At 41.5% G+C, this 27,528-nt stretch overlaps 3 protein-coding genes across 9 annotated transcripts in view; 1 reads left to right on the plus strand and 2 right to left on the minus strand.

The window, feature by feature from the left end:
* Positions 1-1,242: 1,242 nt before the first annotated feature.
* On the minus strand, positions 1,243-5,174 carry DYNLRB1 (dynein light chain roadblock-type 1). The gene is made up of 4 exons (XM_053958742.1): positions 5,090-5,174; positions 4,310-4,385; positions 2,833-3,000; positions 1,243-1,749 (listed from the first exon to the last, which is right to left on the minus strand). The coding sequence occupies exons 1-4, from the start codon at positions 5,162-5,164 to the stop codon at positions 1,706-1,708; spliced, it is 363 nt and encodes a 120-aa protein (XP_053814717.1). The 5' UTR covers positions 5,165-5,174; the 3' UTR covers positions 1,243-1,705.
* The window catches only part of ITCH (itchy E3 ubiquitin protein ligase), a 96,940-nt gene continuing 73,756 nt past the window's right edge, over positions 4,345-27,528 (minus strand). For 4 of the 7 annotated variants that reach the window (XM_053958737.1, XM_053958732.1, XM_053958736.1 and 1 more), the window contains 15 exons: positions 27,164-27,230; positions 25,593-25,677; positions 23,945-24,073; positions 23,244-23,316; positions 21,784-21,855; positions 21,071-21,159; positions 20,271-20,430; positions 19,854-19,987; positions 17,539-17,679; positions 15,716-15,836; positions 14,646-14,750; positions 14,324-14,420; positions 13,887-13,959; positions 13,094-13,232; positions 4,345-4,385 (listed from right to left, as the gene is read on the minus strand). In XM_053958737.1, the coding sequence (XP_053814712.1) occupies positions 13,133-13,232; positions 13,887-13,959; positions 14,324-14,420; positions 14,646-14,750; positions 15,716-15,836; positions 17,539-17,679; positions 19,854-19,987; positions 20,271-20,430; positions 21,071-21,159; positions 21,784-21,855; positions 23,244-23,316; positions 23,945-24,073; positions 25,593-25,677; positions 27,164-27,230 (1,446 nt within the window). In that variant the 3' untranslated portion in view covers positions 4,345-4,385; positions 13,094-13,132. Of the gene's footprint in view, positions 4,386-9,850; positions 12,790-13,093; positions 13,233-13,886; positions 14,035-14,323; positions 14,421-14,645; positions 14,751-15,715; positions 15,837-17,538; positions 17,680-19,853; positions 19,988-20,270; positions 20,431-21,070; positions 21,160-21,783; positions 21,856-23,243; positions 23,317-23,944; positions 24,074-25,592; positions 25,678-27,163; positions 27,231-27,528 lie in introns of those variants that run through there. The other 3 variants (XM_053958733.1, XM_053958734.1, XM_053958735.1) reach the window with 3 other exon arrangements.
* LOC128796877 (basic salivary proline-rich protein 1-like) lies at positions 6,440-7,099 on the plus strand. Its single transcript, XM_053958926.1, has one exon. The coding sequence runs from the start codon at positions 6,440-6,442 to the stop codon at positions 7,097-7,099; it is 660 nt and encodes a 219-aa protein (XP_053814901.1).

Raw genomic sequence — 27,528 nt, forward strand, 5'->3', positions numbered from 1 at the left:
GAAAAGGGCCAGGATCTTTTGTTTTGCAATAGGTTATTTACTACAGCTTGTTGAAGTAAAACCAACACTCAACACTCTCTGTCCCAAGCTACTGTGACACAAAGCTACTGGTAGGACAGCTATCCTTAAGGAAGTGTCCAAAAGAATGCAGGGTGCTGCAGATTTTTCACTGTTCAGAGAAATAGCACTGCCACCAACTTGGGAAAGCCAAAATCCATAAAAGCAGGCCACCACCTCCAAGGAAATATTTCTCTGGGTTACAAACAACAGAGAGAAATCACTGAGGTCACATTTTTCTTCTGCCTTGCCTCACTGTTCAATTACCCAGACTTCAGCTTGCTGGAGGTAATTTTTTTGGGAGGCAGCATACAATTATTGCAGATCAAAGGCATTCTGTAAACTGCTGTGTATCAGGAGCTGCTCCAAAGGCCAAGCAGGATTCCAGACCATATTCCCTGTTTTGATGGCATGGCTTAAACCAGTGTAAAGGGAGAAGCAGCTCATGAACAGCAACAACCAACACTGAGTCACAGGGGCAGCTGGGACACCCAAAGCACTGATGCTACAGGGCTACAGACCCCAACAGGTATTTCTGACCTTCAGGGTCATGGCCACCACCTAGAAGATTATACACAGCCCAAAAATTCATGTCCAGGTCTGAAAATGCACAGAGAAAACCCTGAACATACCTTGGCTGTTTGAGTCCCCACACACCCACCCTTCGCGGGGCTCTGAAAGCCACAAGTGCCCAACTCAACACCAACATTTTTACCAAAATCTCCACAGCTGCACTTACCATAGCATCTCCAGCCCTGTTTATTTTTTTTTTTTTTTCTTTCTGAAGAAAAACTCCACCAAAATAACCCCTTAAGCATTTTGGAGTAACTATGTGTTTTTTTTTTTTTTATCTTTAATGGCATCAATTAAAAAATACTAAAGGAAAATAGCAGATCAAACTGGCAACTGAGCTGAGAAAGTGTGAGATCTCCCATGGGTGGCCTCAATGGCCTTCCTTAGCCATGAAAATTCTGTCTGGAGCAGAGAGAAAGTGGCAGGAAAACACTACAACACAAGAGCCAATTGTGAGTGCACTACACATGCCCTTGGGCCAAATCATTGTTCACAGAAAGCCAACAGACAAACAACAACAGTCCTAGGAAGGTTCTGGTTTTTGAAGAAAATCTCAATCAATCATGAGAAAACTTAAAATCTTCAAAAGAAAAACACGTAAGACAAAACGAGTTACATGTTGACGCTTTTTAATTTCTTATGGCCAGATTTTTTTGAAGTAAAACCAACAGAGTAAGACAGAACTAGAGGACAGGCAGTCATATTTACAGCCATTCAAAACCAAGAGTGTAAAAGCAGAGCTCAGTGGTGAAAGAAGCACAAAGGAATACAAAGAATAGTATTTTTTTGGTTATTATTAGAATTTTATTATATTATCTTAGCTATTAAAAGAATCTGTTGCATTTTTTTACTGCCCAATTCCAACTCACCAGCTCCCACTCAAAATTACTTGTGATACAAAAAGCAACATTTTTTCTGTTTGTAGACAACAAAACCACCTGCTTTAGTTTTCCCAAACCTTACTGAAGAGTCATAGCACAGTTAACACTAATGCTCTATCCTTTACCATTAAATAAAAAATAAAACAGGGAAAATAAAACAGGCAAAGAGAAAAAACCAGACTGAGTCAGTGTAATCATTCAGTTGGATTCTGGATGACAATCAGGAAATAGTCTTTATCTGGAGAGGAAGAAAAAAAGAGAAAATTATTCTTTCACTGCTGGTATTTGTTCACAGAAACAGTAAGTTCCAGCATTTTCACATCTCTCTGATGCACTGTGGGAACTCCAGAGCCCTCACATTCATTCTCAATGAGAAAAACGGCTCCAAGTGTCAGATAATTTATTTTATGGGTTTTACTGAGAAAAACTCTCAGCTTTAGAAACTGTGTGTTCCCAAGGCAGCTGAATTTAACCCAGTTTGTGCCAGGAAACTACAGTAAGTGGCACGTGCCACACTGGTGCAAGGTGGCCACTGCCCTTTCTCTCACAGGTACACTGGGGGCCGCAGCTTTTTTTCTGGAGCAACGCTTATTCCTCTTTCCATCCTTCCTGTGGAAATCTGAGGCTGCCTCAGCAAGAACCAGAGCCTGTGTTAAGATCTGCCCTGACCCATGCCCGCCATGGGGAACTGCCACCCCCTTCTCGGCCTCTCCACCAGCCCCATCCCAGCAGGGAGCACGCAGGGACAAGGCTGAATTCCTGCCACATGAGCGACCTGCACTCATCTCGCTGCTTCCCAGTCTGGAATTCAACAAAATACTGAGGATATTTCCTGGAAAGAAGGAATGTATACCATGACTCATGGTATACAATGACTGCTGTACCATGACTCATGATTACAGCTACAGTGTGCTCTATTACTTTTTCCAGAACTGGAAAGTCAGGACTCTATTGTTTTATCACTCAGTCCATAGTTCTGAATGGAAATTGCTCCCAGAATGTATTTCTTTCCAAATCCTAGGGTTTTATACTGAAAGCATGAGAGGGTGCAGCACTCTCTCAAGCATTATCTAATACTTTTTACTTTGATCTACACAGAATGAGCGAAAAGATTTGCCACATTCAAACATGACAAAGGAAACTTAGGTCAATGATAAAGCTTTCAACTCTCCAGAAAGTAGAACAGCTTCCTGGAGAGAAGGGATTATCCAATGTGAACACAAGCAGCAGGCAGACTCCTTCCAGGCTGACAGTATCAGTCTCAAGTCAAAGCAATCCTGCTGGATTCCCAGATTCCTGCTTTTGCCCTGCTCTCTCCTACCTGGAGCGACCATGATTTCATTTTTCTTGGAGCGGATCCGCAGGAACGTGAGGTCGTTCTGGGGATCGATGTCCCGCACGGTGCTCCTGGCCTTCATGATGAAGCTGTGCATGAGGCCGGCGTACTGAATGGTGGTGGAGTTGTCTATGGTGCTCTTGATGGGAATACCTGCAGGAGAGGGACAGCAAGGCTCAGTGACAAACCACCAGAACCAACCCCGCACTTGGCATCACCCGGTCCAACCTTGGTTGTCATCCCACCAGGGGTTAGGAGTGTTCTCTTTGAAGGCAAGAGGAAAACATGAAGAAAAACAAGATACAAAAAAGCTGAGATGTGGGACCACAGGTGCAGGTAAGAACTGTTTACCTCTGGTAGCACCAGTACTTTACTTTTTCATTTTGAGAATTAGAAATATAAATAAATTAAACAAAAATAATCATCTGTAGAGAAGAGAAGAAATACCAATGTTGCAGTTTTTTCTCCTGACTGGGGACACTTTTTTTACTTCAGAAAGGATCCCCAACACCAGTTAAATGATACTGAGCAACACCAGGCTGGGATCAATGATTATGGAGGACATCAGCTGCTGCATCACACAGCTCCAAGGCTGAAGCTCCAACATTCAGCCATAACAGGAGGTGCAGTCCTGGGAGGTCCCTGGTTCAGTGATAACCAGCCTGGAGGGCAGACACACTGTTCAGCCAGAGCTTTACAGAGCTCCCTTGCACTTCAGCCACCCATTAGATGTGTTCTCCCACCAAAAGCCAGTCAAACCCCAGCTCCTGGATCAGAACACAGCAGCCAAGTAACAAATTCTGCAGGGCAGAACCAGGTGTGTGTTCCAGTAACTGCAGCTGCAGCACAGAGAGCACAAACCACTCAACCATCGTAGAAAAGCAGCGAGCAGGAGCCAAGCTGCATGATTGATCCTCAGTATATTCACATGCAGCTACTGTCAACTGTTCTAAGGATTACTTCTAGGAAATATTCCATTTTCTGCTCACAGTGTATTGAGAGTCCTCTGAAGAAGTTAGTCTGTTGAACTCTTCAGAGACTCCAAAAAGAGACAACTTGCTGATGAGATCCATGAGACCACAAGCACTAGACAGTGCTAAAGAACTGGAGTCTGCCAGGCCAGAAGTGTTCTGGACAGGCCCAGCAGCAAGATTTCCATCTTGTGAGAGCCTCAGTGCTACTGATGAAAGTTTTCACAGACCCAGTTTCAAACACTGCCATAACTAAAATATTTCAACGCTTTTGCAAATTATTTTAATTTATTTCCTAAAATAATAATGTGAGTTTCCAGAAATTGGAAACCAATTTTCTTTTGTAGCCTGACTACTGTCTGTCTCTTGAGCTGCAGGAAAACCTCTCCCAAAGCCAGACTCTAAGCTAAGTGCAAGTGCTACAAGCAGCAGCCCTCAAAGCGGGTGGTTGGAGTAAGTGATAGGTCAGAAAAGTGAGGCTGACACAGCACCTTCCGAATTAACCACGATGATTCCCTGCACTCCCTTCTGGCTCTGGATTCGCTTCAGTGTTTCCTCCACCTCAGCCTGCAAGACAAAGCACAAATCAATACAGGGTTACAGGGTTACAGCTGCTCTTTGCCTCCCACCAAAGCTTTGGGATAACGTGGCTGAACACAAAGCTGCACAGGGATGATTAAAAAGCCACTGCCTACACTGGTTTATACAGCCAAGTGTCTGTACTTTGGTGCCACCTTTTCTGCATGACCTTTCCAGTTATTTTCCATCTGTCTGCCTTCTTCACTCATTTGTGATTATCATCCTGGAACTCCCCTCTCTCCTCCTCCCCAAGCCTCCTGCTGAAGGCTTGCAGCTGGAAGCTGCAGTCAGACTGCTACAATTTAAGTGTCAAACAAAAATAATCTTTGAAAATGGACATGGAATTTATGAAAAAAAGTAGGAAAAGATACATTGTGGTTGCAAGATGACCTTCCATTTTAGCAAATGAACGCCAAAAGCAATTACAAATAAGAGAAGTGAGGGGAAAAACAATAAATGAACACTCTTTGTAAATCTGATTTGTGCTGGGATGGCTGCAAGGTTGTAACCACTGCCAATAATTTACAACTTAAAAAAGGAAAAATGTAAACACAGGCCAAAGCAATAGTCCTTTGTCTGCTCTATAAAAACCATCAAAGGAGGTTTCAGTACCTTCTGCACAACTTTCCTGCTACAAGACACCCATCTAAATATAACTATGGCATCTGTAGTAAGGTGGGAAACCCTCGCACCTGAGATGATTTCCACAGCTGGATGAGTATTTGGCATTTTTTATTCCCATCACAGGAAACAGAAACAATTAGCATCTTTCAGATCCTGCAAGGCAGAGTCCCCCAGAAAAGGTTTAGGAAGGGAGACCGGAATCACCCGAACCAGGACAGGTGAGACCTACAAGGGGCATTTCTGTGTTCCAAGGCTGTGTTCCCTGGACACCCTGAACAACTCTCTCCACTTCCTCCCACAGCACACGGGCACAAAGATGTCACACGTTCCCTGGGAAGAGACCTTGTCCAACAACAAACACAACACAGCACAATGCAACACCAGCTCAGCCCCTGCACCACCAGCACTTCCATCGGGGTGCTGTTGGTAACACAGCCTGTGGCTCATAAGAGATGAGAACCCCGAGCTGGTCTTTATAAAGCAGAAGTTTTTCTGTGTGATCCAGCACAGAAAAAATCAAGTATTTTCAACAAAACTCTTGATTCTGAATGCTGGACTGTTCTTAAATGGAAGACAAGGTAAATTAAACAACAAATGAAAGGGTGTACAAATGCTGAGAAAATATAGTGGTAAAATATTAAATCTATTAAGAAATTAAGATCTGATTTCCCACCTTCTTACTAGCACTACTGAAGTCCTGATTAAATACTTTCCTTCACAGGACCTTAACAAACCTTTTCAGATGCAAAGCAGCATCCATAAAGAAGGATACCAGTTCTTAATTTCTTCTTAACACCTTCAGCAGATCTAACTCACAGGTGGGTGATCTGCTCTGACAGTTCACTGCTGTCGATGTGGGAAGATCCTGCTCCTCCTATTCCTACTCTGGGGCTTGACCAGCACCTCCACAAGTCAATGCAGCTCACCAGACCAACAAAAATAGTACTGAGAACAAAATTACATATTTAATTCATGAAACACACAAATCCCATTTTAATGAAGAGGTGAATAACTACAAGAGATAGCACACGGAGGAGGAGAGATGCACTCTAGAAAAGGAGAATAAAGATACCCTCAACACCATTTTGCTGCTAAATACCCTTTGCTATATGTACAACAGCAGCCTTTATCTTCATGTTTTCATCTAGAATAATTGGTTTGCCTAAAAAATACATCTTATTAGATAATTTCAATTTTCCTTCTGCAACTGTGGTCAGCATTTATTTTTTTACAAATTTTGACATACATTTGTCCCCACTTTCATCAACATGCAATGGGCAGCAACACATCTGAGCACGGAGAAGCCTCCAATACAATCAGAACAGAACAAATACAGCCCCGGTTATTAAACATCCCAAACCAGTCTCTTTTTCCTGACTGCTTCCAGCATTAGGGATGTGCCCTGGCAGCCGTAGGAAATGCAGGTTTCGCTGCGAGCGTTTCCCTGGCACAGGGCTAGGCTGGACCGGGTGAAGGTTCGGCCTCTCCCCGCAGTGACTCAGGGCCGGGCAGAGCCGGTGAAGCCCCTCGGAGGCAGCGCCGGGACCCGCAGCGCTCCCGGCCCGGTGCTGGGGGGGCCCGCCCCGCACAAACACGAGCCCGCCCGGGGGCCTGACACAGGACCCGACACGCAACCCAACACGAACCGAACCGGGCCGGGCCGGGCCGGGCACTCCCAGCCCCCGCAGTCCGCAGCGGGGTCTCGCCTTTACCCGGGCCCCGCCCGCGGGGCAGCGCCTGTGCCTGAGGGGAGCCGGGACCGGCAGCGGGACCGCCCCGCCCTGCGCCGGCCGCAGGAGCCCCCGAGGGCCGGGGAGGCACAGAGACCCCCGAGGGCGGCACAGGGGCCCCGAGCGGCCTCCGGACCGGCCTCACCCACCATGATCGAGCCGCCGCCTCCGCCCCGTCTCGGCCCCGGCGCTGCCCCGGAAGCGCTTGGAGCGCGGGGCGGGGCCGCTCCGGAGACACCGCCCGAGCCCTCGGACCCCTCGGACCCTGCACAAGTTTTCCCCAAGCTCCCGAGGCCGCTCCCGGGAACGCGGTGGGTCCCTGATCCCGCTTTAGGGACATCAGCGTGAAACCCCATCCTTCCAGTACCTGAAAGGGACTTACAGGAAAGGTGGGACGAGTGTATTTGCAAGAGCCTGCAGTGACAGGACAAGGGGGGATTGGTTCACATTGAAAGAGAGGAGGTCTAGATTAGAGATTAGGAAGAAATCCTTCCCTGTGAGGATGAGCAGACCGTGGCACAGGGTGCCCAGAGAAGCTGTGCCTACCCCTGGCTCCCTGGAAGTGTCCAGGGCCGTGTTGGACAGGGCTGGGAGCAACCTGGGCAAGTGGAAGATGTCCCTGCCCAGGGCAGGGGGTGAAATGAGACTGCTTTTAAAGGTCACTCCCCACCCAAACCATTCTGTGATTCCATGATAACAGATGTGGGGAGTTCTTTTTCCCCCAAATGGCCGCAACCCCTCAGCTGCTGCTGGAGCCCCCCCCCGGGACAGAGGCAGAGCCACTCCAAGGCACGGTGCACTCTAAAGCCCTGAGACCTCCCTGCCACAGCCCCGGGGATCCGTGTCCTGAGGGTAAAGGTGAGTGCTGCCCCTGCCACTGAGAAAGGGAGAGCTCTCCGCTCCCTTGGGGGAAGGACTGGGGATGACCCACAGTCTGATGGCAAAACAAAGTAACACATCCAAGAACTGCATCCCCATAACCCCAGCTCTGTTCTACACACACAACAGCAACAGCTGGGACTTTTCCCTCTGACCTCAGGCTCTGCTAGAAGGGAAACAGAGAGTCCCAAAATGGTCCAAATGGACCTTAAAGGCCATCTCATGCCCCCCCCCCCCCCCCCCCCCCCCCCAGAGGTAGGGACACCTACTATTCCAGGTTGCTCCAAGCCCCATCCAAGCTGGCCTTGGACACTCCAGGGATCCAGGGTCAGCCATAAGTTCTCTGGGCAATTTGTGCCAGAGCCTCACAACCCTTACAGGGAAGAATTTCTTACCAATATCCAATCTAAACCTACTCCCCATCAGTTTGAATTCTCCTCCTTTTGGGACCACAACCCTGGAATCAGCAAACAGACACTGGGCTCATACTGAGCTCCTACAGCAGTCACACAGAGCTGGTATTGGGTGAAATGTAAAACATGTCCTCATAAATAGATTTTTTTTTCCCCTTCTTAAAGTCAAGATTTGACACAGCAGGTAAACTCACTGGCCTCTCCAATCTGTCAGAGTCTGCTTCTCCTCAGAGAAAACAGGATTTCTCCAATGAGCCCTGTCATTTGTGCACTGCTGGGCTGACAGGTTGAGAATCAAAATTGGATCAGGCATTGCCAGAGATCAGGAAAAAATCCTTCTTTAGGATCCAAGAGATATGGCTATTTCCTCTTCTAGTGGCTATTTACAGCTCTGCAACCTAATTCAGTTAAATTCTAATCTCTCTTACCAGTGCAGCAGTGAGTTTTACAGCTTGGCTACAAGAAGTCACTGCGCCATGGATTGATTTCATTTCTGGTCTGTGCAATGGCAAGATTTGGGCAATAGTAAGGATCTGGTGGATAATTTGGGCAATAATAAGCAGCGCACAGACACCCAACCAAACACGGGTTTGTTTCAACAACCATTCCCATCCTGCCATGAACAAAACCTTCAACACTCCCACACCCAGGGCTGGTGCTGACATTAGCACCCTCATCATTAAAGGAAATAGAAAAAAAAAAGGTGCAACATTGGAGACGTACAAAATGGAGATGTACATTTAACATACATTGCATTGTGATTAATTTTTGCCTTTTAACAATAAACTTCAGGTGTATGTGAAATACCCTTGTAGCTGTACTCATAAAGCTCTCAAAGCAGTGTCAAATTTTGGGTTTACACAACTTACTAGGATGCTTTTAAGTGGTTCCATTCAAAGTTTGGAGGAAGCAACTCCACACCAACCTCCCTGCTGCAGAAAAAGGCAGTTGTTATTGCATGTATTTCCCTGGCACAGAAAATCATCCTTGGGATTTGCTGCCCCTGACAAAATTGAGTTCACCGAGCCTGTGGGAACACCTGGGAAAGTCAGCAGAGGGAGAACCCAGTGGGAAGGTCTGCAGCAGGGAATATCAGGGAAGGATCAGTTTAGGGACCATTTGACCAAACTGGACAGAATCACGTCCCTGAGACAGAATGAGAAAATTAACTAGGTTGGAAGAGACCTTTGAGATCATCAAGTTCAGTATTCTGTGACCCTAAGATCTGATGGGACATCCCTGTGAGCACTGAGGAAACTGGAACCTCACTGCAAAGCCCATCTCAATTATCTGGGAAAGCTTATGGCCATCAGGAGAGGTTTTCACAGCAGGAAGAATCTAAATGCCACCTCCCCCTTCAACGAAGATGAGGGACACTACCAGGCTGGTTGGCCTCACTGGAGCTTTTCCCCCCTCCTTTGTGGCATTCTACCAATCCTAACCACTTGCAGTGTCATTCCTCATTGTTGGTATCCCTACACCAGTGTTGCAAGGAGATGTTACAGCTGTGGCTCCTGCAGGACCTCCCTCCACACCATCTCCCTCAGGCCTCAGCAGCCTCACAGCCATCACTGGCTCCTCAGGGCAGCATCCACAAGCACTAAAAATCCACAAATTGTGTCCAAAATCTCCAGTATCCAATGCAATCAACAAGGGTGGACAAGGTCTTGGGAAAGAACTATTCCTGAAGAATCCTAGTGGAAGGACAAGTCCAGGCAGCCTGACCCTTGCCCCCAGGAGCACACAGACAATTCATTTCCACTTGGATATTCTGTCACACATGAGGAATAAGAACCAGACCACCAGCTCTTTAAGTAGTTTTATAAAAGTATTTGACTTACTGAGATACTGTTACAGTTACCTGAGTATTTGGAATTACAATGCAAGGAAATATTGACAATGAATTTCAGTACAGTATTTTACAATCCAGTGCTGCTGATCCCAGTTTCTACATGAGTTCACTAGAGCACATATACACAAACAGTGATTCTTGGAGAAGATTAAAAGACACCACAAAAAAGGGGGCTGGAGATACCAATATAACAAGAGTTGAGATTACCAACCAGTGCAGCATGTATTAAAATAAAATTTAAAAAAAAATAAAAAAGAAAACCCTAACCCCCCCCAAACAATTTTTTATTTTTCTCAAAATAATAAAAAAGGTTGTTTTTTTTAAACACAAGCAACTGGATTAAAAAAAACCAAACTTCCATACTAGATAAAGAATGTATTTACTGTGCATGTCATTAATAAATGAACAGTTCCTGAGCTACTTATAACAGTAAGGCTTTGTTAATTCTCAGTGTTTCATTTTCTCATGTCATTCTCATGAGGGAAAACTCTAAACAAAATTTCTTTTAATACTTGGTAATTAGGATCAACTGACAGTTGCATATGAATGTACATTTGTGACATACTAGGAATTTATGCAGCTCAGGTTGCTAAAACAGTTGAAGCAGTGGGAGACAAATTAATTAATCTCTGCTGAAAATCTCACTTGTAAATCCAATCCACAAAAACCTGTTATCTGGGATAGCAGCTGCTCTGGGCTCATCCCTGTATTGCTTCACCAGATCCTCAAAAAGAACTGAAAAATGCACCAGTGACTTGTATAATTCCTTTTAACTTCTACACAACTTGCTGTAAAAATGTATCAGATTTGTTATTATTCACAAGTCAAATGCCTAAGGAATCTGAACTTGGTGCCTTCAGAAATATGGTCAATGTAATGCTGTAAAGTTGCTTTAAACTTTTTCTATTTGGCCAAATCCGATGTTTCACTGATTGTTTTCCCCCCTCAATGAATTTTTTATTTGCAATATTTTTAAATCATTATCTGGTGCTTGGAATATCCAGCCCCCTTTCTCCCATCCTGGTACAGCAGAAAAGACATATAAACATGCCATTTAAATTAAAGAAACAATGGGATAAGTAGAATCCTAGACATCAAAAATATATACAAGCAGGTATGTTTTTCCTGAACTAAACATTTCAGCCATAAAAATATTCAACAGCCAAACCCTATAGAACTAGGGCTAAGGCTATTTCAATTATAACTACTCTTTATTTTAAAAATATAGGGCTGACAGCCTTTTGGGTGATATTTATACATGAACAATAGTTCTAGGTTCCCTACACGAATTGTAAAGCAATATGCAGAACATAGACTATTTTTCATAGCTTAACCTTGCATTATCTTGCTTAATTTAATCTCTCTTGTAAATATGTTAGATAACTACATTTCACTGTAAGAATTAATATAAACAGAAAATATATATAAGGCTTTTTTTTTCTCATGAGCTGTATACTGTCATAGATCCAAATGTTGTGGAAGTTGGCAAGTCTCCTCCCAGTCACACCTGAAGGTGAATTCTCACCATCAATGAACTTTAGATGAGGGGCATTTCTGTATCATCAGCACCTCTCCCCAGGCCTTCCTTCAATTAAGCCTGACAAGTCCCACCCTCCTGCCTTCCCAAAGCATTTATCTCTAAGTCCCGACACACCTGTGAAGTCAGTTAAAACCTGTAGTGTCTTGGTTCTTAGGCCTGAATTGGTTTTTCCCTCTTGCAGTTTAGATGGATAAGACAGCAGGAAAGAAATACTGTTTTCCAGACTGAATGTTCAGCTTTACACTTCCCCACTTCCTGTTTCAGCTCTGTCATCTGAGAGAGTCTTAAATGCAGCTCCTGCCCCAGCGCTCTGAGCTGCAGGTTTGCTTTAGTATGTGCTACATGTTATTTCAAGTGTCACGTCTCTTACTGTGGCTACAGCTCATTTCACTGGTGTCTGACTTCCTCCCTTCGGGGGAAGGGAAAGGGCTGACCAGACCCAAAAAGTGCATTCAGTCTAAAGGAGCAGTAAAATGCAAAATGTTATTGTAAACCAGAAAAGAATGAAGAGATTCTGAAAGGAAATAATAGATGTTAATTCAACAGGAACTTGCTACAAAAGTTACTAGCTATAAGCAGCTAAGTGGGTGAATTAGCTTAGAAACCTCCTCAAAAACTTTAGTTTCAAACTTTATAGAACTATTTACTGATGCTCCAGCTTCCCAAAAACCTGTAATCCGTGTCTGAACTTTCTAATCCTCTTGCCTCAGCCAGTCTCACACATCAGTTCATCCACAGAAATGATGAGTAGGATCATTTTCTGAATCCAGTTGTTTTGTGCTTCTTCCTGAGAGCCGAACGAACTCTTGAGAGCAAACTGACTGCAACATGTAGGAAAAACACCGAGGGTAATGTCCATTAACACTGCTGACAAACAGCCTACAAACAGGAACCTCAATGGAATCAGTGCAATCCCAGCTAGGCTTGTCTTTTGCAAAACAAGTGAAGTACCACAGTGTTAATATTGATTTCAAAGTTAAAATGTGTTACACAGCAAAAGCTCTCAACCCTTCAGAGGGCACAGAGCAGTGTTCCAACCACTTTGGGCAGGTGTCTCTTTTGCTCACAGGAGCAGGATTGGGATAAACCAAAGCAAAGCTATGCCCTGGATTTGTGCCACAGTTTGACATCCCCTTAAGAGCAGTTTCAGTCAGCTGGTGCGTGAGCAGACTCCAGGCAAGGAAGAACAGTCTGGCCACACTGGAGTTAGAAAAAGGAGCTTAAGGATTAGAGCTGCTCACAGCACAGAGGTGGATCCAGGCTGGCTCTGACACTGCTGTTAGGAGGCTCAGGATGCTGCTGCAGCATTGCAGCTACCAATGAACTTCCCAGTGCATCAGTAGCAAAAATGCTACTAAAAAGGAAAGACAAAACTATTGTTAAAAATCTGTCAGTCATTAAGGACACATTCTAATTAATGAATGGTAAAACAAAGCAGAGCCCAAAGCTGTATTAAACCTCTACTCTGGTCATTAGTCACTCGTAGCCGTATCGGATTGCGCATTTGATTTCTGAAAGTGCTCAGCAGAAATCCAGAGTTAAGGTGGATAACCTCAGGATAACATCCATTTATTTACACATTAGTACTGTTAAATAAATCCAAGTCATGTCTACTTTACAAGGAAGTGTGCAACAAGCAGAAGAAGTGAAGCACATACATCATGTTGGGTTCACATTCTTCAAGGTGCAAATTTCAGCTACTCTTGCCCAAATCCTTCTGTTTCTTCAATTGCAAATAACAGCTTTTCCTTTAACTGCTCATAATTTTTATATGGTGGAAGGTCTAAGCGATTGAAACTGCAAAATAAAAAAAATTAAGTACTGATGAAGAATTCAATAGGAACAAAAAATCCATTATGAATATGAGTGATTGGAATTTTTGCTGTGGAGATGGATACTGGGATTTATACCCTGAAAAAACCTGACTACTGATATAAATGTATGTATTTCTGAGGGCAGAGGTTAGTATTCAAGTGCTCATACAGTGATAATTTTCATTAACTTTTCCTAGTTGGAGGAAAACCAACTTCTAGGTGGTTAATTAGAGTCATCATTCTGATACAAAATTTTCAATTTGTGTAGTTTTGCCTACCCAAAGAAAAGAGTAGAAGTGATCTTTTCTCTGGAAGTGTGTGAAGGTGGCTATTTTACTAAGGAGTACAGTGATAACAAAAGATAGTCCCAACCTTGTTAAACACTACTGGTAATGACTTTAATTGTTCAGTAATATATTACACAAATCCATAGAATTCCCAGTGGAATCTATTCCATGCCACAAGAGCTTTTCAGAAGTTCAGCCATCATTCAACAACATAGTTCATTGGTGTAATTGTGTTTGCTTTCACAGAGTCTCAACCATTTCAGCATATTAGCCATTTACTAAAATGTCACAGCAGACTGTGGTCACCAAAACCAGAGCATTAGCAATATTCTGATTTGTTATGTACTCACCAGGTATGACTTCTGGGTAACCAGTTTTCCTTTCCAACTTTTTCGATACAGAATTTTTGAGGTCCATTGCTCCCTGTAACAAATTCCAATAGACAAGGCATAATCCAGCTACCTTTCTATCACTGTAACACACCTGAAGCATGCAAAGCTAAAATAAAGACAGGATTTCCATTATTTGCACAGAGAAGGGACATTTGTCTCACTCTACAGCTCTGCGTAGATCAAAGTATACATGTGGAGAAATGCATCAATTTGAAGTGATTTTAAAGTGCAATAAATAGGTGAAAACATTCCTTCCATCTTTTTCCATCATAGCTCAAGTATATGCATGGCTTACAAAACAGCATTTAATATAAAACTCATTTAAAATGCTGTAAATGTATTATTAGGTTCTTTTTAGAAGTATCTCCTGCATTAGAAGGGTTATCAATACATACCCATGAGGTCAGCAAATCCTCCCACTGGCAATCTGCATGTTCCAGTCACAAACTGCAAGAGTCTCATCCTCTTCTCATTATCTATTTCTTTCACAAACTGAAAAACAGTAATTGAAATAAACATTTAGGGATAGATTCAATCTTCAGACTTTTACATCATCACCATCCACAGATGAACAGTAATGTGGCTGTTGGGAACAGATGGGTTAGCAATAACAGTTTCTATCTGCGCTCTGCAGGTGTGCTCAGTGTTCTGACCACTGTCCACTGAGCTGTGCTCTGTAACTTCTGCTGGTCTGAGAATAAAGCAAAATCTGCAAACCTGCCAGAACCACACAATCTGCCTGCTGGTCCTGGTGTAGTGCCTGTAGATGGTGTGTCTCTGCCAGTCATTCAGGTCAATTTCTTGCATTCCACAGAGAAGCACCTTTGGGGCAGAAAAAGGGAAATAAGCAGAGGAGTACAAATTTCCACTTTCCTTCTCTGACCTCGCACACAGCAAAAGAGAACAACTGGACCCCCACTTAGCAGCACCTGCAATAACAGTGCACCTGGTTTTAATTTTAAACTTCATCCAAAACTTCTATAAACAAAGACTGATGATGAAGTGGTTCAAAGACTGGTTCATGAAGTGTATTTGGAGAGGCCACAAATTAGAGAGCATCTCTGTTGTGAAAAATGGAGTAATTGTTTGCAATTTTAGGAATAAATTCTCCCCTGTGAGGATGGGCAGGCCCTGGCACAGGGTGCCCAGAGAAGCTGTGGCTGCGCCTGGATCCCTGGAAGTGTCCAAGGCCAGGATGGACAGGGCTTGGAGCAACCTGGGCTAGTGGATGGTGTCTCTGCACATGAAAGGGGGCTGGAGCAAGATTATTTAAGATCCCAATCTAAACCATTCTGGGATTCTATGTAGACATTCAAGCCAGTTTATCTTTGCCCAGCCATACAATTCTTCACTAGGGATGGGATGTTTTGTTTTGATGGTTTTACTTTTCAAACTGAACAGATGATTCAGAAAGTGTAATTTTGAGAGATCAAACCCAAACCAAGAACTTGGCCCAGTCTATATGCAACCATCCACTAAATATCTATCTGACTTTATCTCTCATTCTGTCAAGTTACTCATTCTTTGAACACAGGCAAATCAAAGAATCACAAAGACAAAGTAAGAAATTTCTGCTGACAGAATCTTGGCATTTAGAAATATCTAAGTTGGCTGCAAAAAGGAAAGTTAAGGAAAGCACATTAATCTAATACTATTCCATGAAGTTTCCCCCATATTCCCTATAAAACAGTTGTTAGCCTCAGTGAGTTCTGTTCTTCAGATGCACTGACTGGAGTTTATTTTATGTGTAATGACCTGGATCCAGCAATAGCCAAGCAATCCTTTACCTCCAGTTCCTTTGCATCAAAATACTGCAAATACTGTTGTGGCAGTATTTCATTGAAGCCTTCAAAGAAAGCCTGTGTCTGCTCCTCAACACCTCGGGACAGTCTCCATTCTGCTACTAGCCTGGAAAAGAAGACACACCAAGATCATTTAAATGGCTCATGCTAACCCAAGTCCACATCTTTACCTATTTTGAGATGAACTGTAAGCTAAGTTAAAAAAACATGGAAAGTCTGGAAAGTTCTGGGGATAGAGCACCATATAATTTTATCAGCAGCCTTTACTCTGTGCAAATGATTGCATTTTTTCTCTAAATTACCCGAAGTGTTAAACCCTTCTGCTACAGAAGTATTTTGGACTCAAAGAGGAGGCAGCATCTCTTCACTGATTACATTAATGCGAGCACAGCAGTCCTAAGGTGTTTGAAGATTTTGTCTGATGTTCTCCCCAGAAATCTCAGTTGTTATCCATGACAAGGTAAAAAACAAGTCAAGTTGTACTGGTGAAGAGCAGCAGGACTGCCAGCTTACCAAGCAGTGACTATGTCCATTTGGAAAGTTCCATATTTGTTTCTGTTAATCATGAAACTGCTCTGTGGCAGAAACTCCACTCTCCATTAATAAAAGGGTGAAAAGCAGGCAGGAGACCCGGAGAACCTGAACCCAGGGAGAAGCAGATATTATGCTGAATTCAAGCCTAACCTGTCAGGAGTGCTGGAGTCTAAAGGAGAGGTGGCTATTTCTCATTTCAGTCCTAGAAACTTGGGGGACTTAAAGCAGGACTTGGAGTAAGGCAAAAGAATCTGAATGAAACTGTTAATTCGAGCTCTCCCTGGGTTCCTAGGAACTAGAGAAGAATGACTTTCTGCAGAACCTCCCTCCTGCCAAATGCCAGTATGTTTCTGGTGCAAACACCACCTCTTTTGTGAATCACTGAAATGTCTGCAGATTTCTCATATGATGAAAATAGAGCCCACTCCCAACTCCCTCCCCCTGCCTATGGAAAAAGCCTTCACAGAACATATCATAACAAAGAAGAAAATTCTCTGTGATTCAGTTTAGTTTGTGCCTGCAATGTGTGATGATGTTTTTTGCAAGCACATTCTCCAAGCTTCTATGTTGAAGTTCACACCTTAAATCAGAGCTGCTGTACTGCTGCACACTGAGGAAGGAGGGGACATTTCAGGACAAAGCAGGTCACTGTTCACATGTTTATTCCTTAATCACTCCTAGGCTCCTTCACTCAATCTATTGCTTTAAAACATTTTGGTGCTGCAAATATGATCCTTATTTTATGACAATACAACCTATGACAAAATTCAAAACACTGTTACACCTACAAGACCAGTTCATATAAAACTAACAGCAATTCCAAGTATCTTTGAAAAATAAGAATCTTCAGAAAAACATCCAGAAATGTTCTCAAAAAAACCCAAACAAAAAACAACCCCTCAAAACCCCATATGAACCAGAAATGGCTGGCTAGAACACCAGCAGGCTATAAAGCAATATAATTACAGTAATAAACAGATGTAGCATTTCATTAAATATATGACAGTCACAATTCTTGTCATGGTATTCTGCTAAACTGAGATAACTCTAGGAAAAAAGTGGACTTTCTTCTAACCATGATCTTTAGGAAAAGTGGACTTTAGAAACTTAGGTCTATCAATATTCCTGTTTCAAATATGAGATCCAAACCTTGCCACTTGTTGCCAGCATCAGCAATTGTTCAGCAATGCTTTAGATGACACAGACGGTCTTTTGTTGCTAGAACTCAAAGAAAGAAAATAACAGAGTATTTTAAAGTCTTCACTTATTCTTACCTAATGTAGTCTTCTTTATTTTCTTCTGTGACCAGAATGTTGCTACCATTTGGCTTCAAATCATGGCTTTTGATTTCACCTAGTATTTCTTTATCAACAGAAAAAAACATTTCCAAGCCACATTCTTCAATATCATTCTCTCTGGAAGGAAAAAAATACAGTTTTAAAATAACTCTGTTGAGAACTTGCACACAGCAGAAGAGATGAGTATGAAGAACCTTAAGGTAGAAAGTTTGGAGTTAAATAGTCAAGATAAGGAAATGTTCCTTACACAGTAATTATGGCCTTGCCAGAAGTCCTGGAGTTTATATGTTGATTTATGCTTTTGGAAAGTGAAGAACTGCCTGTATATACAGAGGTTTTGATGATCGTTTTCCTCCAAAATCAAGTGCAAAATCCAGATATTTAACCTGACCCATAACACAGCAATGCCAGTCTCGAAAACATGGCTATGGTTTATTGGGCCCCATGATGCAACTGCACTTTTGAACTTCATCTTTCCAAAATATATGGTACTGCATGAAACCTTGGATGGGGAGGGAAGGCTTCAGATGAAAGGCTGATTTTATTTCATCATCTATCCCTTTTAAAATGAAAGCTCCAGCTCAGTTTGGGCACTGAGGTTTGGTGGATGACCTCTAAAAGTCCCCCTCCAAACTCAGTCAATTTGTGAAATCCTCAAACTTGTGGGAATGAGAAAAACAGCCCTCTGATTCAAGTGCCAAGGAATGCTGCCTGCAAAGTTATAAAATTTTCTTTTTTGTGAGGAACAAAATTATGTCTGTCCTGACAGACATGGCTCTTCTCCCCTGTAAATGTGCAGTCCTTTCCTCAAGGGTACCTCCAGCAGCACTGCAGAAAAGCAGGCTCAGCTACACTAAAGTTTGGGTCTGGACTGAGAGGACTCTTCAGCCCTGGAGGTCTGAAGCCTTTTCTCCAATTTTCACATCCTTAAGTGATTTTTCAAAGGGGCAAAGCCTTTTCTGTGCTTCAGCCTAGAAGATTTCTATCACTACAGAAATTGCTTTGAATTAAAATGAAGGCACATTAGCAGCACATCCATGGAGTGCAGAACATACTACTCTGAAAACCAAATAAAATTCCTATCTCAATTCTTAATCATCTCATGCTGCTTTCTCTGCTCCTCAGTATTTAATATGAACCTTCCAAGAATCACCACTACAGATTAAAATCTTGGCTTATATATTTAGTTTTGCATTTCAAAACCCAATCTATTCTCACACCTCCGATGAAGTTCTCAAACCATGTTTAAAACCATTCTTAGTGTGATTCGTAAGTGAAATGTTTTGTCTCTAGTCACAAGAAAGACTAATTTTTCTGCAAAATTGTTTTTATTATAGCTGAAGAAAAAAATTTACTCAGTTTGTCTTTCTTTTTCTTCTAATATATTTGTTAACGTTTTTAACTGAAAGAAAAAAAAATCTGTGTTACTGAAACAAATGGTGCACATCAACCATGGACGAAAACATGTGGCATCCTCCTATGACAAAATCAGTACAAAATTACAGTGCTTTAGAAAAAAGAGGTTTTGAAAATTATTTCTTAAAATATCTCTAATATATAATTCCAAAATAACTGTGGTCTAGAAACTCCACATCCTTTTTACTTGCTAGTCTCTGGAGAGGAATTTGCAAAAGAGTGGAAGAGGAGGACTCCACAAGAGCATGGACAGAGAGGTGCCTGACCATGCAGACACAGAAGGCTGCAGGTAGGAATGGTCTGGAATCATTAAGCTTGGGGTAAAAATACCAGGACAGCTAGAACTTCTTTAAAGCATTAAATCTTCAATACCAACCTTGAAGTCAAATTGCAAGTGTGACTAACAGAAGAATTATGTGGTAGTAAATAATAAACTACATTTGTTAACTTCGTGGTCTTGTAGCACTAAACATTTTGTTTTCTAACTAAACCAGTACTAGAGAAACATTAAATGGGTTTTTGCTGATTTCTTTTAATCAGTTATCTGAAAAGTCTCAGTCAAATTTACTCAAGCCATTTTATTTGTAACCATGTTCAACACTGTCACATCTGTATGTCTAACTAGAATTAGTAACAGCCAATAAAAACACAACACAAGATGCTGCACGGAATATTCAATGAACCAGAAAGGCTCTGCATTAGCAAATCATTCTTTGTGTATCTAAAGTCACAGTAAAAATTCCATACTGCTCTGCAACGTTAGATTATACTTTTTGGTGGGGTTGTTAGTAATAGATTTACACCTACTTCTTGGCAGAAGTGAAAACCAAAAACATTGTATTGCTATTTCAAGAACAAAATGAAGTCAAACTCACTTTACCCAGATGAGAGAGTTGTAAAACTCTGGGTCAACAGATTCTAAATCCTTGAGTCCTACTGCTTTGTTTAGGATACGTTTATAGAATGGCAGAGAGAAACCAGTGTCAATGAACTTCCCATGGAACAAAGCCTGAGGAACACAAAAACAGACAAAATAATGCAAAGGATGCTTCAGTACTTAATACGACAACATTCTGTTCTCTGGGCCCATGAAATCTGACAGCCAAAGAATTAAACCAACCTGAGTACCATCACTGCCAATATGCTGAAGTAGCTTATACCAACAGGAGTTATAGCCAAAACACCTGATACTGTCAGTTCAAAAATGGATTTTTTTCATTATCTATCTGATGGCACAGTATTTATTCATAGGAAAATTACAGGACAGTCCCGCTTCCTGCTTTAGGACTTACCATGGCAATGAACCTCCCGATGAATCTGAAGTATTTCAGGTGGTCTGGGTTGATGTAAGAGGCTGGGTTTATCTGCAAGCAGTAGTTATCTTTCCCTGCATATTCAAACAGGCAATACATGGGGTTCAAGACTTCGTGTGACAATAGAAAGAACCACTCCCTGAAATCACACAAACAATAAAAACACTTTTCAAAATAAATCACAGCAGAAATTACTGTAGCTAACTCATGTTGACTCAGGCCCTTGTTGGGCCTCTTTCCCCAGAGAGCAGCTGGCCCACACTGACACCAGAGGGAAACTACAGCAAATTACAAATTAAAATGAGAAGTTGCAATGATACACAACTGTCAGTGGCTTGGATAAAACCCACTCTTATCTAAATGAGCACATTACAAGTCTACCACTGATCTAAAGATCCAGGGTTAGGGAATGCCAATTAACGTATGCACTTCTCAGTCACATTCCAGTCAAGACTTTGGATTTAAATGTAGGTTTCTGTTCACTTTTTCAATAAACTCTACTTTGACATTAACAGTTGGGTCACAGGCTTATGTTAGTTCAGTAAATTGCATCTCTTTAATCGTGGAGATGATTAAAGTAACTCCTAATGCAAGCTGAAAATCATTTTACACAGTTTTAAGACATGCTAACATCTTGCAGAACTGTCTTCCTCAGATGTTCCAAGCTAAGGAATAAACTTCACTCCTACTGTGAAAGCACTGCAATTAAGTACTTTGGGGAAGCCATCACATCACCACTAGCAGAACAAGTTATTATCTACCATTTCAGTGTAGTTTACCTTGCCACACCTCCATAATCTAAACCTTCTTCACCAGGGAAAATAACCCATAAACGTCTCCGGAGATCCTGAGGGCTGAAGCTCATTATCTTAGTGAAAGAAAAACAATCGATTTTTTAAATGAAAACAGCTATAAACACTGCTTAGAATTATTACTATTTTCTAACAAGCACTAGAGCATTTAATAATTTGGAAAAATTTTAATCAGGGTCTACAGACTTTAACAAAACCTTAACATTTTAACCTTAGGTCTACAAAGGTTAATAAGAATGGCACTCAATGCAAATAGAATTAATAATTTTTGTTTTTAAAAAAATTGCTCATTTCAAGACAACTAGACTAAGATCAACTTAATATATTTTTTTGCACATAGCCCATGCTAGTACAACACATTGTGAGGAAAATGCACAAACATAAGCACAACACAAAAATATCCTGAGAATGGGGTGCTGCTCTGCCCCAGCAGTCTCCTCAAAATCAACTCAGATTTTAAATCATTCTGAGGAAAAAAATCACCTTTGTCAGATAAATGAGTGCCAGAACTAAATATTTTAGCATGATCATGTAAGTGTGAATTCAGCCTATTAATTTTTTTTTGTTAGTCTGACTTAAAGTAACATTAGCAAGATATCAAAGGTTCAAAAACTACATGTGAGAATAAATTTAATAATACTATTTTTCATGCCCATTACTCCCATGTTTTAACACAATACCTGCTGAAATGAGTCCTCAAATAATGTTTTCCTGCTCACTGTGATCTTTATGTGCTGTGGCATTGCCAGTTGCTGAAACGAAATTTTTTAGATGTGAAGGGTACAATCACTTAAAGTTTCCACTACTCAGTTTGGACTGCTATTTGTTGTATATATTAAAAGGTACAGTTGAATTTCATCAATCAATATAAAACAAACCCAGCAATCAAGGTATCTAAATTGTAATTTAATCCAAGAAAAATTGGTTCCAACATTGCTATCTACAGTGACATGAACACAGCTCCAGATGCTGCTCAGAACAGGAGCACTCCTACAACATACTGGATAACATGAAGATCAATAACATATTCCAACTGAGGAAGACTTTCTACCCCAGAATTAATGAGACACATGAAGAACCTCTCCTGTTAGAAAAGGCTGAAAGAACTGGGATTGTTCAGCCTGGAGAAACTTCAGGGTGACCTAATTGTGGCCTCCTAGTACCTGGAAGGGACCAACAAGAAAGATGGAGAGAGATTATTGACAAAGGCCTGGAGCAACAGGACACAGGGAACAGCTTCCCACTGCCAGAGGCAGGGTTAGGAGGGATATTGGGAAGGAATTCCCAGCACCTGTGAGGGTGGGGAGGCCTTGGCACAGGGTGCCCAGAGAAGCTGTGGCTGCCCCTGGATCCCTGGAAGTGTCCAAGGCTGGATGGGGCTTGGAGCAACCTGGGCTAGTGGAAGGTGTTCCTGCCCATGGCAAGGGGTTGGAATGAGATGATCTTTAAGGTCCTTTACAACTCAAACTATTCTGTGATTCTATCAATTTAATAAAAAAATTAGAATATCCAGGCTATACTGCACAAAATTCCAAGTGAAAAACAAGGCTAGTCTCTCCACTATTTTCAAAGGTTAATTCAGTGACTCTTGAAAATTGGAACATTTAAACCACAGGCTTTTTCCTAAACATCAAGTTACTTCATCTCTTGATATAAGGAGCTTAGAGGACCAAGACTGACATGCTGGATCTTGATATTATGTTAGAGCAGCCCATGTGCACCACAGTATATCCCTCAGTGCTTAGACATGTCTGTTGTGTCGCAAGGGCCCTGCATTTTCTGCTAGAAGTGGGTATTCATATAGAAAGTAGATCTTGCATTAACTCTAAAAAAACTGTGCCTCCATATATTCCTGTATTGACAGCAGCAAGAAAACACTATTCAGAAACCCACCACTTCAAAAAAAAGTAGGGAAATTGATGCTTTCCTTTATTCTAAAACATTTTAAAGCCAAAAGTTACATCACTTTAAATCTTACATGGGATTATACATTTCCTGCATTTACTCCCTCCTAATTTAACTCACCTTTAACCTTAGAGTAGTTAGATTCCCTTTATTGGAAGGCACTGAAGAAGGTATTGAAAGCATGTAAGCAAAACCAAAAATGCAAGCAAATATTGCCAAAAAAATGAATCCATACCTGACACCAGAATCTGAAATAATGGACCTTGGCCTTGAAATCACGCACATAAGCTATCTGGGGTCCGTTGTCTCTGCAACCAAAAAGGAGGAAAAGAATGAATTTCCAAGTGTTTTTGTAACTGAAGCAAAAGCCTGCAAATGAATTAGTTATACAGCTGTATGGTTTAGCTGGCTATCTAGTCACATTTTTTGATTTTGGGGTGTAATTTCTTGTTTTAAAACTAAAAAGAAAAATCTTCCTTTGTAAACTGTGGAATGCTTAACAGTACATTTAAAACACTACCTGAACATTAACTGTAAAAAAAGATTATAACAATATAGAAGGGATGACATTCAGTTAACTTGGGAGGTAAATTCTGGTTTCAACTTCATTCTGGTTCCCAAAAAAAAAAATAATCAAAAAAAGAGAGAGACTAGTAATGCTAGGAAAGGGATTTGGTCATCAACAGGAGAGATGCAGCTCCTCCATTACTCTCAAATCTCGTACACTATGTGGCAAGAAGGATTCTGCAGTGTTCAGAACTCTGCCTTCTTCAGGGACTTTCAGTGAATGAGAAATCCCAGGTAATTAAGCAGCATTGCTCCATGTAGAACCTTCCTGCCTAATAATGTAGGTAAGAGGAAAAAAAAAAAGATTTCAAAAATTACGTGTGCTAAACTTGACTTTTGAAATCTTAGTAAGATGTTAAGAACACTTACAGAGCAGACTTGCCCGTGCGGGGATCTATGTATGTAGTGGTTCTTCTATTGTGATCCACAAAATAGGGAATTCCATCCACAGTAAATCGCATTTCCCAGCCCTCTGGCAAGGGCTTCTCATTTAACTGACTACGGATACAAGAAAATACACGGGAACTGATCAACTTAATCCATTATGTCAATTGAGTAATACCTGACACAGTAAGCATCTTGGAAAATCTAGAAAGTCTACAAACTGAGAAAGTTTCTTTTCGGATTTATTTTAGCTTCTCCCCCTCCCCCTGCCCAAAATTTGCAGTCAGCTCTCAATTAGATGAAAAGGACTGGTGAAGTAAACATTAGCTAATTTGCTTGCAATACCTTAAATAAAGGAAAGAAAAAACCTTAAGGGAAAAGTGTAAGCAAGGTTTATTGCTTTCTTCGCAAACAGAATTTTATCTTCTAACTATGAGGCTTTTACTCAAAAACTGATATAATTTTAATAAGCAGCTTTTGGTACCTCATAAGCAGCTTTTGGTACCTCATGCATAATCACAGCAGCCAATAATGTTTCAGAATGACAAAAATAGAAGAAAATGCCAATACCGATCATGTAGAATTTTTTGCCCATTTCCAACTCAGTTTTGCTATACACAAAAGTAGATCTCAGTATATCTGGGAGACTTGAGTAGTATCACTGTGAAGTACTCCCCAGTGGCTTCCCTCCATAGATATCATGTTCTGGCTGTGCAGCCCAAACATTCTGTTGCTGGGCTGCTCCAAGAGTAACTGCTCTCCACAGCTGGCTGCTGCAGAGGTGAGTGGCTACAGCTGTGATCCCTCTCACACAGCCTTGGCTGTCCCCCTTCCCCTCCTCCATGGAGGACAGGTGAAGTTGCTTCACCAAACAAATGTTTTCAGCTCAAACAGCAGGTTGAGACTGAATACATTTCACCAACAGCTTCCTGCCTCTATTCCTTACCTCAAAGACTTTGCAGTGACAGAGCCCAAAATAAACAGAACTGTAGTGTTTCTAGTAGTGCCTCAAATTCTCTGTCTTCTTTATTCCTCTTTTTTTAAAGAGGTGTGAGGAAAGTGCTACAGTTTTTTGGGGTATGTCTTCTTTCTGTCTCCTATCCATCCCCAGATGTGTCCAAGGCCAGGTTGGACGTGGCTTGGAGCAACATGGGATAGTGGAAGGTGTCCCTGCCCATGTCAGGAGGGTGGAAGGAGATGGGCTTTAAAGTCCCTTCCAACCCAAACCATTCTGCAATTCTATGACTGTGCGGGAAACAACCAAAGTCTTACTCAAGACTCTGCTCTATCCCATCATCATACAAAGGAAATCTCTTCTTCCTCCAATGACACAGATGTTTAGACAAATGTAATTGATTACCTATGAAAAGCAGAAGCTGTCCTGGGGAATGAGTTTATTGCTTACTGTTGACCAAGGATTTCCTGGTAATTGTAGGATGACACAGTAATATTGTGACAGTTTCCATTTTGGCCAATATCTGAACTTTTTATTGAGCTCTCTGATGTTTGCATAGCACAACCCATGCCTCATCCGTGGGCAGCAATGCCCGGCTCACTCTACTCTCACTTACTTGGCTACATTTTAATTTCGTTTACATTTTCATCATACATGCGGCTTCAACTGATTTCTTACCCCTGACTCCTGGGGTCTTCCCACTGAGTGATTCGTGTGTTGTGATTGACAAAATACACTCTGCCATTGCTGTCAGTTCTCTTTTCTGAAAAGATGTAAAAGGAGAACAAATTCAATTCCCTCTTTAATATATTGCTGAGACTACATCAAATATATAATATCAATCACCAGACCCAGCCTCTCCTGCTCTCAGGTTTCTCTGTACCTCCTCTGACCCAACATATTTTCACTTTCATTGACATTACTCCTTACTATGTAATTTATTTTTCAATTGTAGGAGAAATTAATTCGAAACAGGGAAAACTGTGAGTTGTTTTGTCCACAGAAAACTTCAGCTCTGTCAAATACTATGATGTGCCTGACAAGCAACACAGAAAGCAAACACAGAGGAGGGAACAGATGTACACAGAAGTATCAAGAAAGTACAAGGGGGCTTCAAGTGCAAATTATAGCAGGGAATAAAACACAATCAATGCAGTTTCCAAGAAAACCCACTTATATTTTCTCTCAGATGAACCATGGGCGTACACTGACCTAACACTGCCTATGAGAAATGCCCTGACTTGCTCCTCTGTACCGTTCTGCAGCTCTTCATACCATTTTTATTTAGTGTTGCAAGAGACACAAGTTACAAAAATGGATCAAAATCTGGCTACCACAGCTCAAAAGCTTCAGTTTCCAAGAGAAGTCTGTAAGTGGGCATTTGCCTATGAGCCTGACAGCAGAATTCCACACGATGTGAAGACTCAGTTTGCCATTTCCTGGACACTGCCAGCCTAAAGACCTTTCTGTGAAATGTTATATGTAATGTACCTAAGCACAAATGTGGGGAATGACTGTTCCATGGCATGAAGTTGCATCAATACCAGGACTAAAAATCCAAACAGTTTGGTTTGAAAAGCAGATGAACCCAAAAACTCAGGTCCCATTCTGCCAAGTAATTACTTGCTCCAAATTCCACAAGAGAATTCTGAGAGCTCTGCCTACGTATCATAAAACTTGAATTTTTTTTATCTGCTTTATAGTCACACCAGAAAGCAGTTTTACAGTTCTATTTTTTATTACACCCTGCCAAAATTTGTATTAATTGTAAATTCTCAAGCCTGTAAAGTACAAGAACAAATTTATTCCAGGGAGAGGGACAAATCAAGAAGCAGTTAATTGTCACGATAAAAAAAAATTTTCAGACCAACAAAACTCTTCAACAGTTATCTTGGAGAAAGAATTTAGCAGTTTGATTTAGAGAGGATTTGGAGCCTGATTTAGCAGGAACAGGATGGTGGGGGGGAATGAAAAAGTCTCAAAAGGATGACAGTGTTAAAGCAGATAGTACAGTTGTTATCAGTAGAGTAAACCAGAACACTTGATAGTTTCTAAACCACTTTGAAATAGCATAGCCTACTCAGAATTCTGTTTTAATAGCACATTAGATTAGATCTAATTTTATAATAATTTAAATGTAGATTTTAATTTTTAAAAACTAGCTTAGAACAGCTGACAAATAATTTGGCAGAAGTATGCTTTAATGTTTAATTACATTGCTTTACAAAACACATTCAAGTTAGTCTTACCCCATCCATGTGGCAGAGGGCCAAGAGGATCAAACTCTTTGTTCTGTGTGGATGAAAAGTCCTGGTTCTGCAAGTCACATGAACAAAGGAGGCATTAATGACTAGTCATTTGCTTTCCAGATGTTCTACCATAGCCATCCTGAATTACTGAAGTAAATGCATTTTTGTTAACGTTACACATAAGCAAAGATGTCAACTATTTCTTTTTCTCCACAGAGAAGGCCCATTTTACTGACTTTGGCATGTTTAATTAACTACAGTGCCAAGAAATAATTATTCTTTGTTTAGTACCCCTGCCTACGCAGGAGGAAATTAGTACAGTAGCACCCAAAGCAATCAGAAACTTCATTCCTGCACTCAGTACA

This window comes from Vidua chalybeata, chromosome 17 (assembly GCF_026979565.1).
Source record: "Vidua chalybeata isolate OUT-0048 chromosome 17, bVidCha1 merged haplotype, whole genome shotgun sequence".
Classification (NCBI taxonomy): domain Eukaryota; kingdom Metazoa; phylum Chordata; class Aves; order Passeriformes; family Viduidae; genus Vidua; species Vidua chalybeata.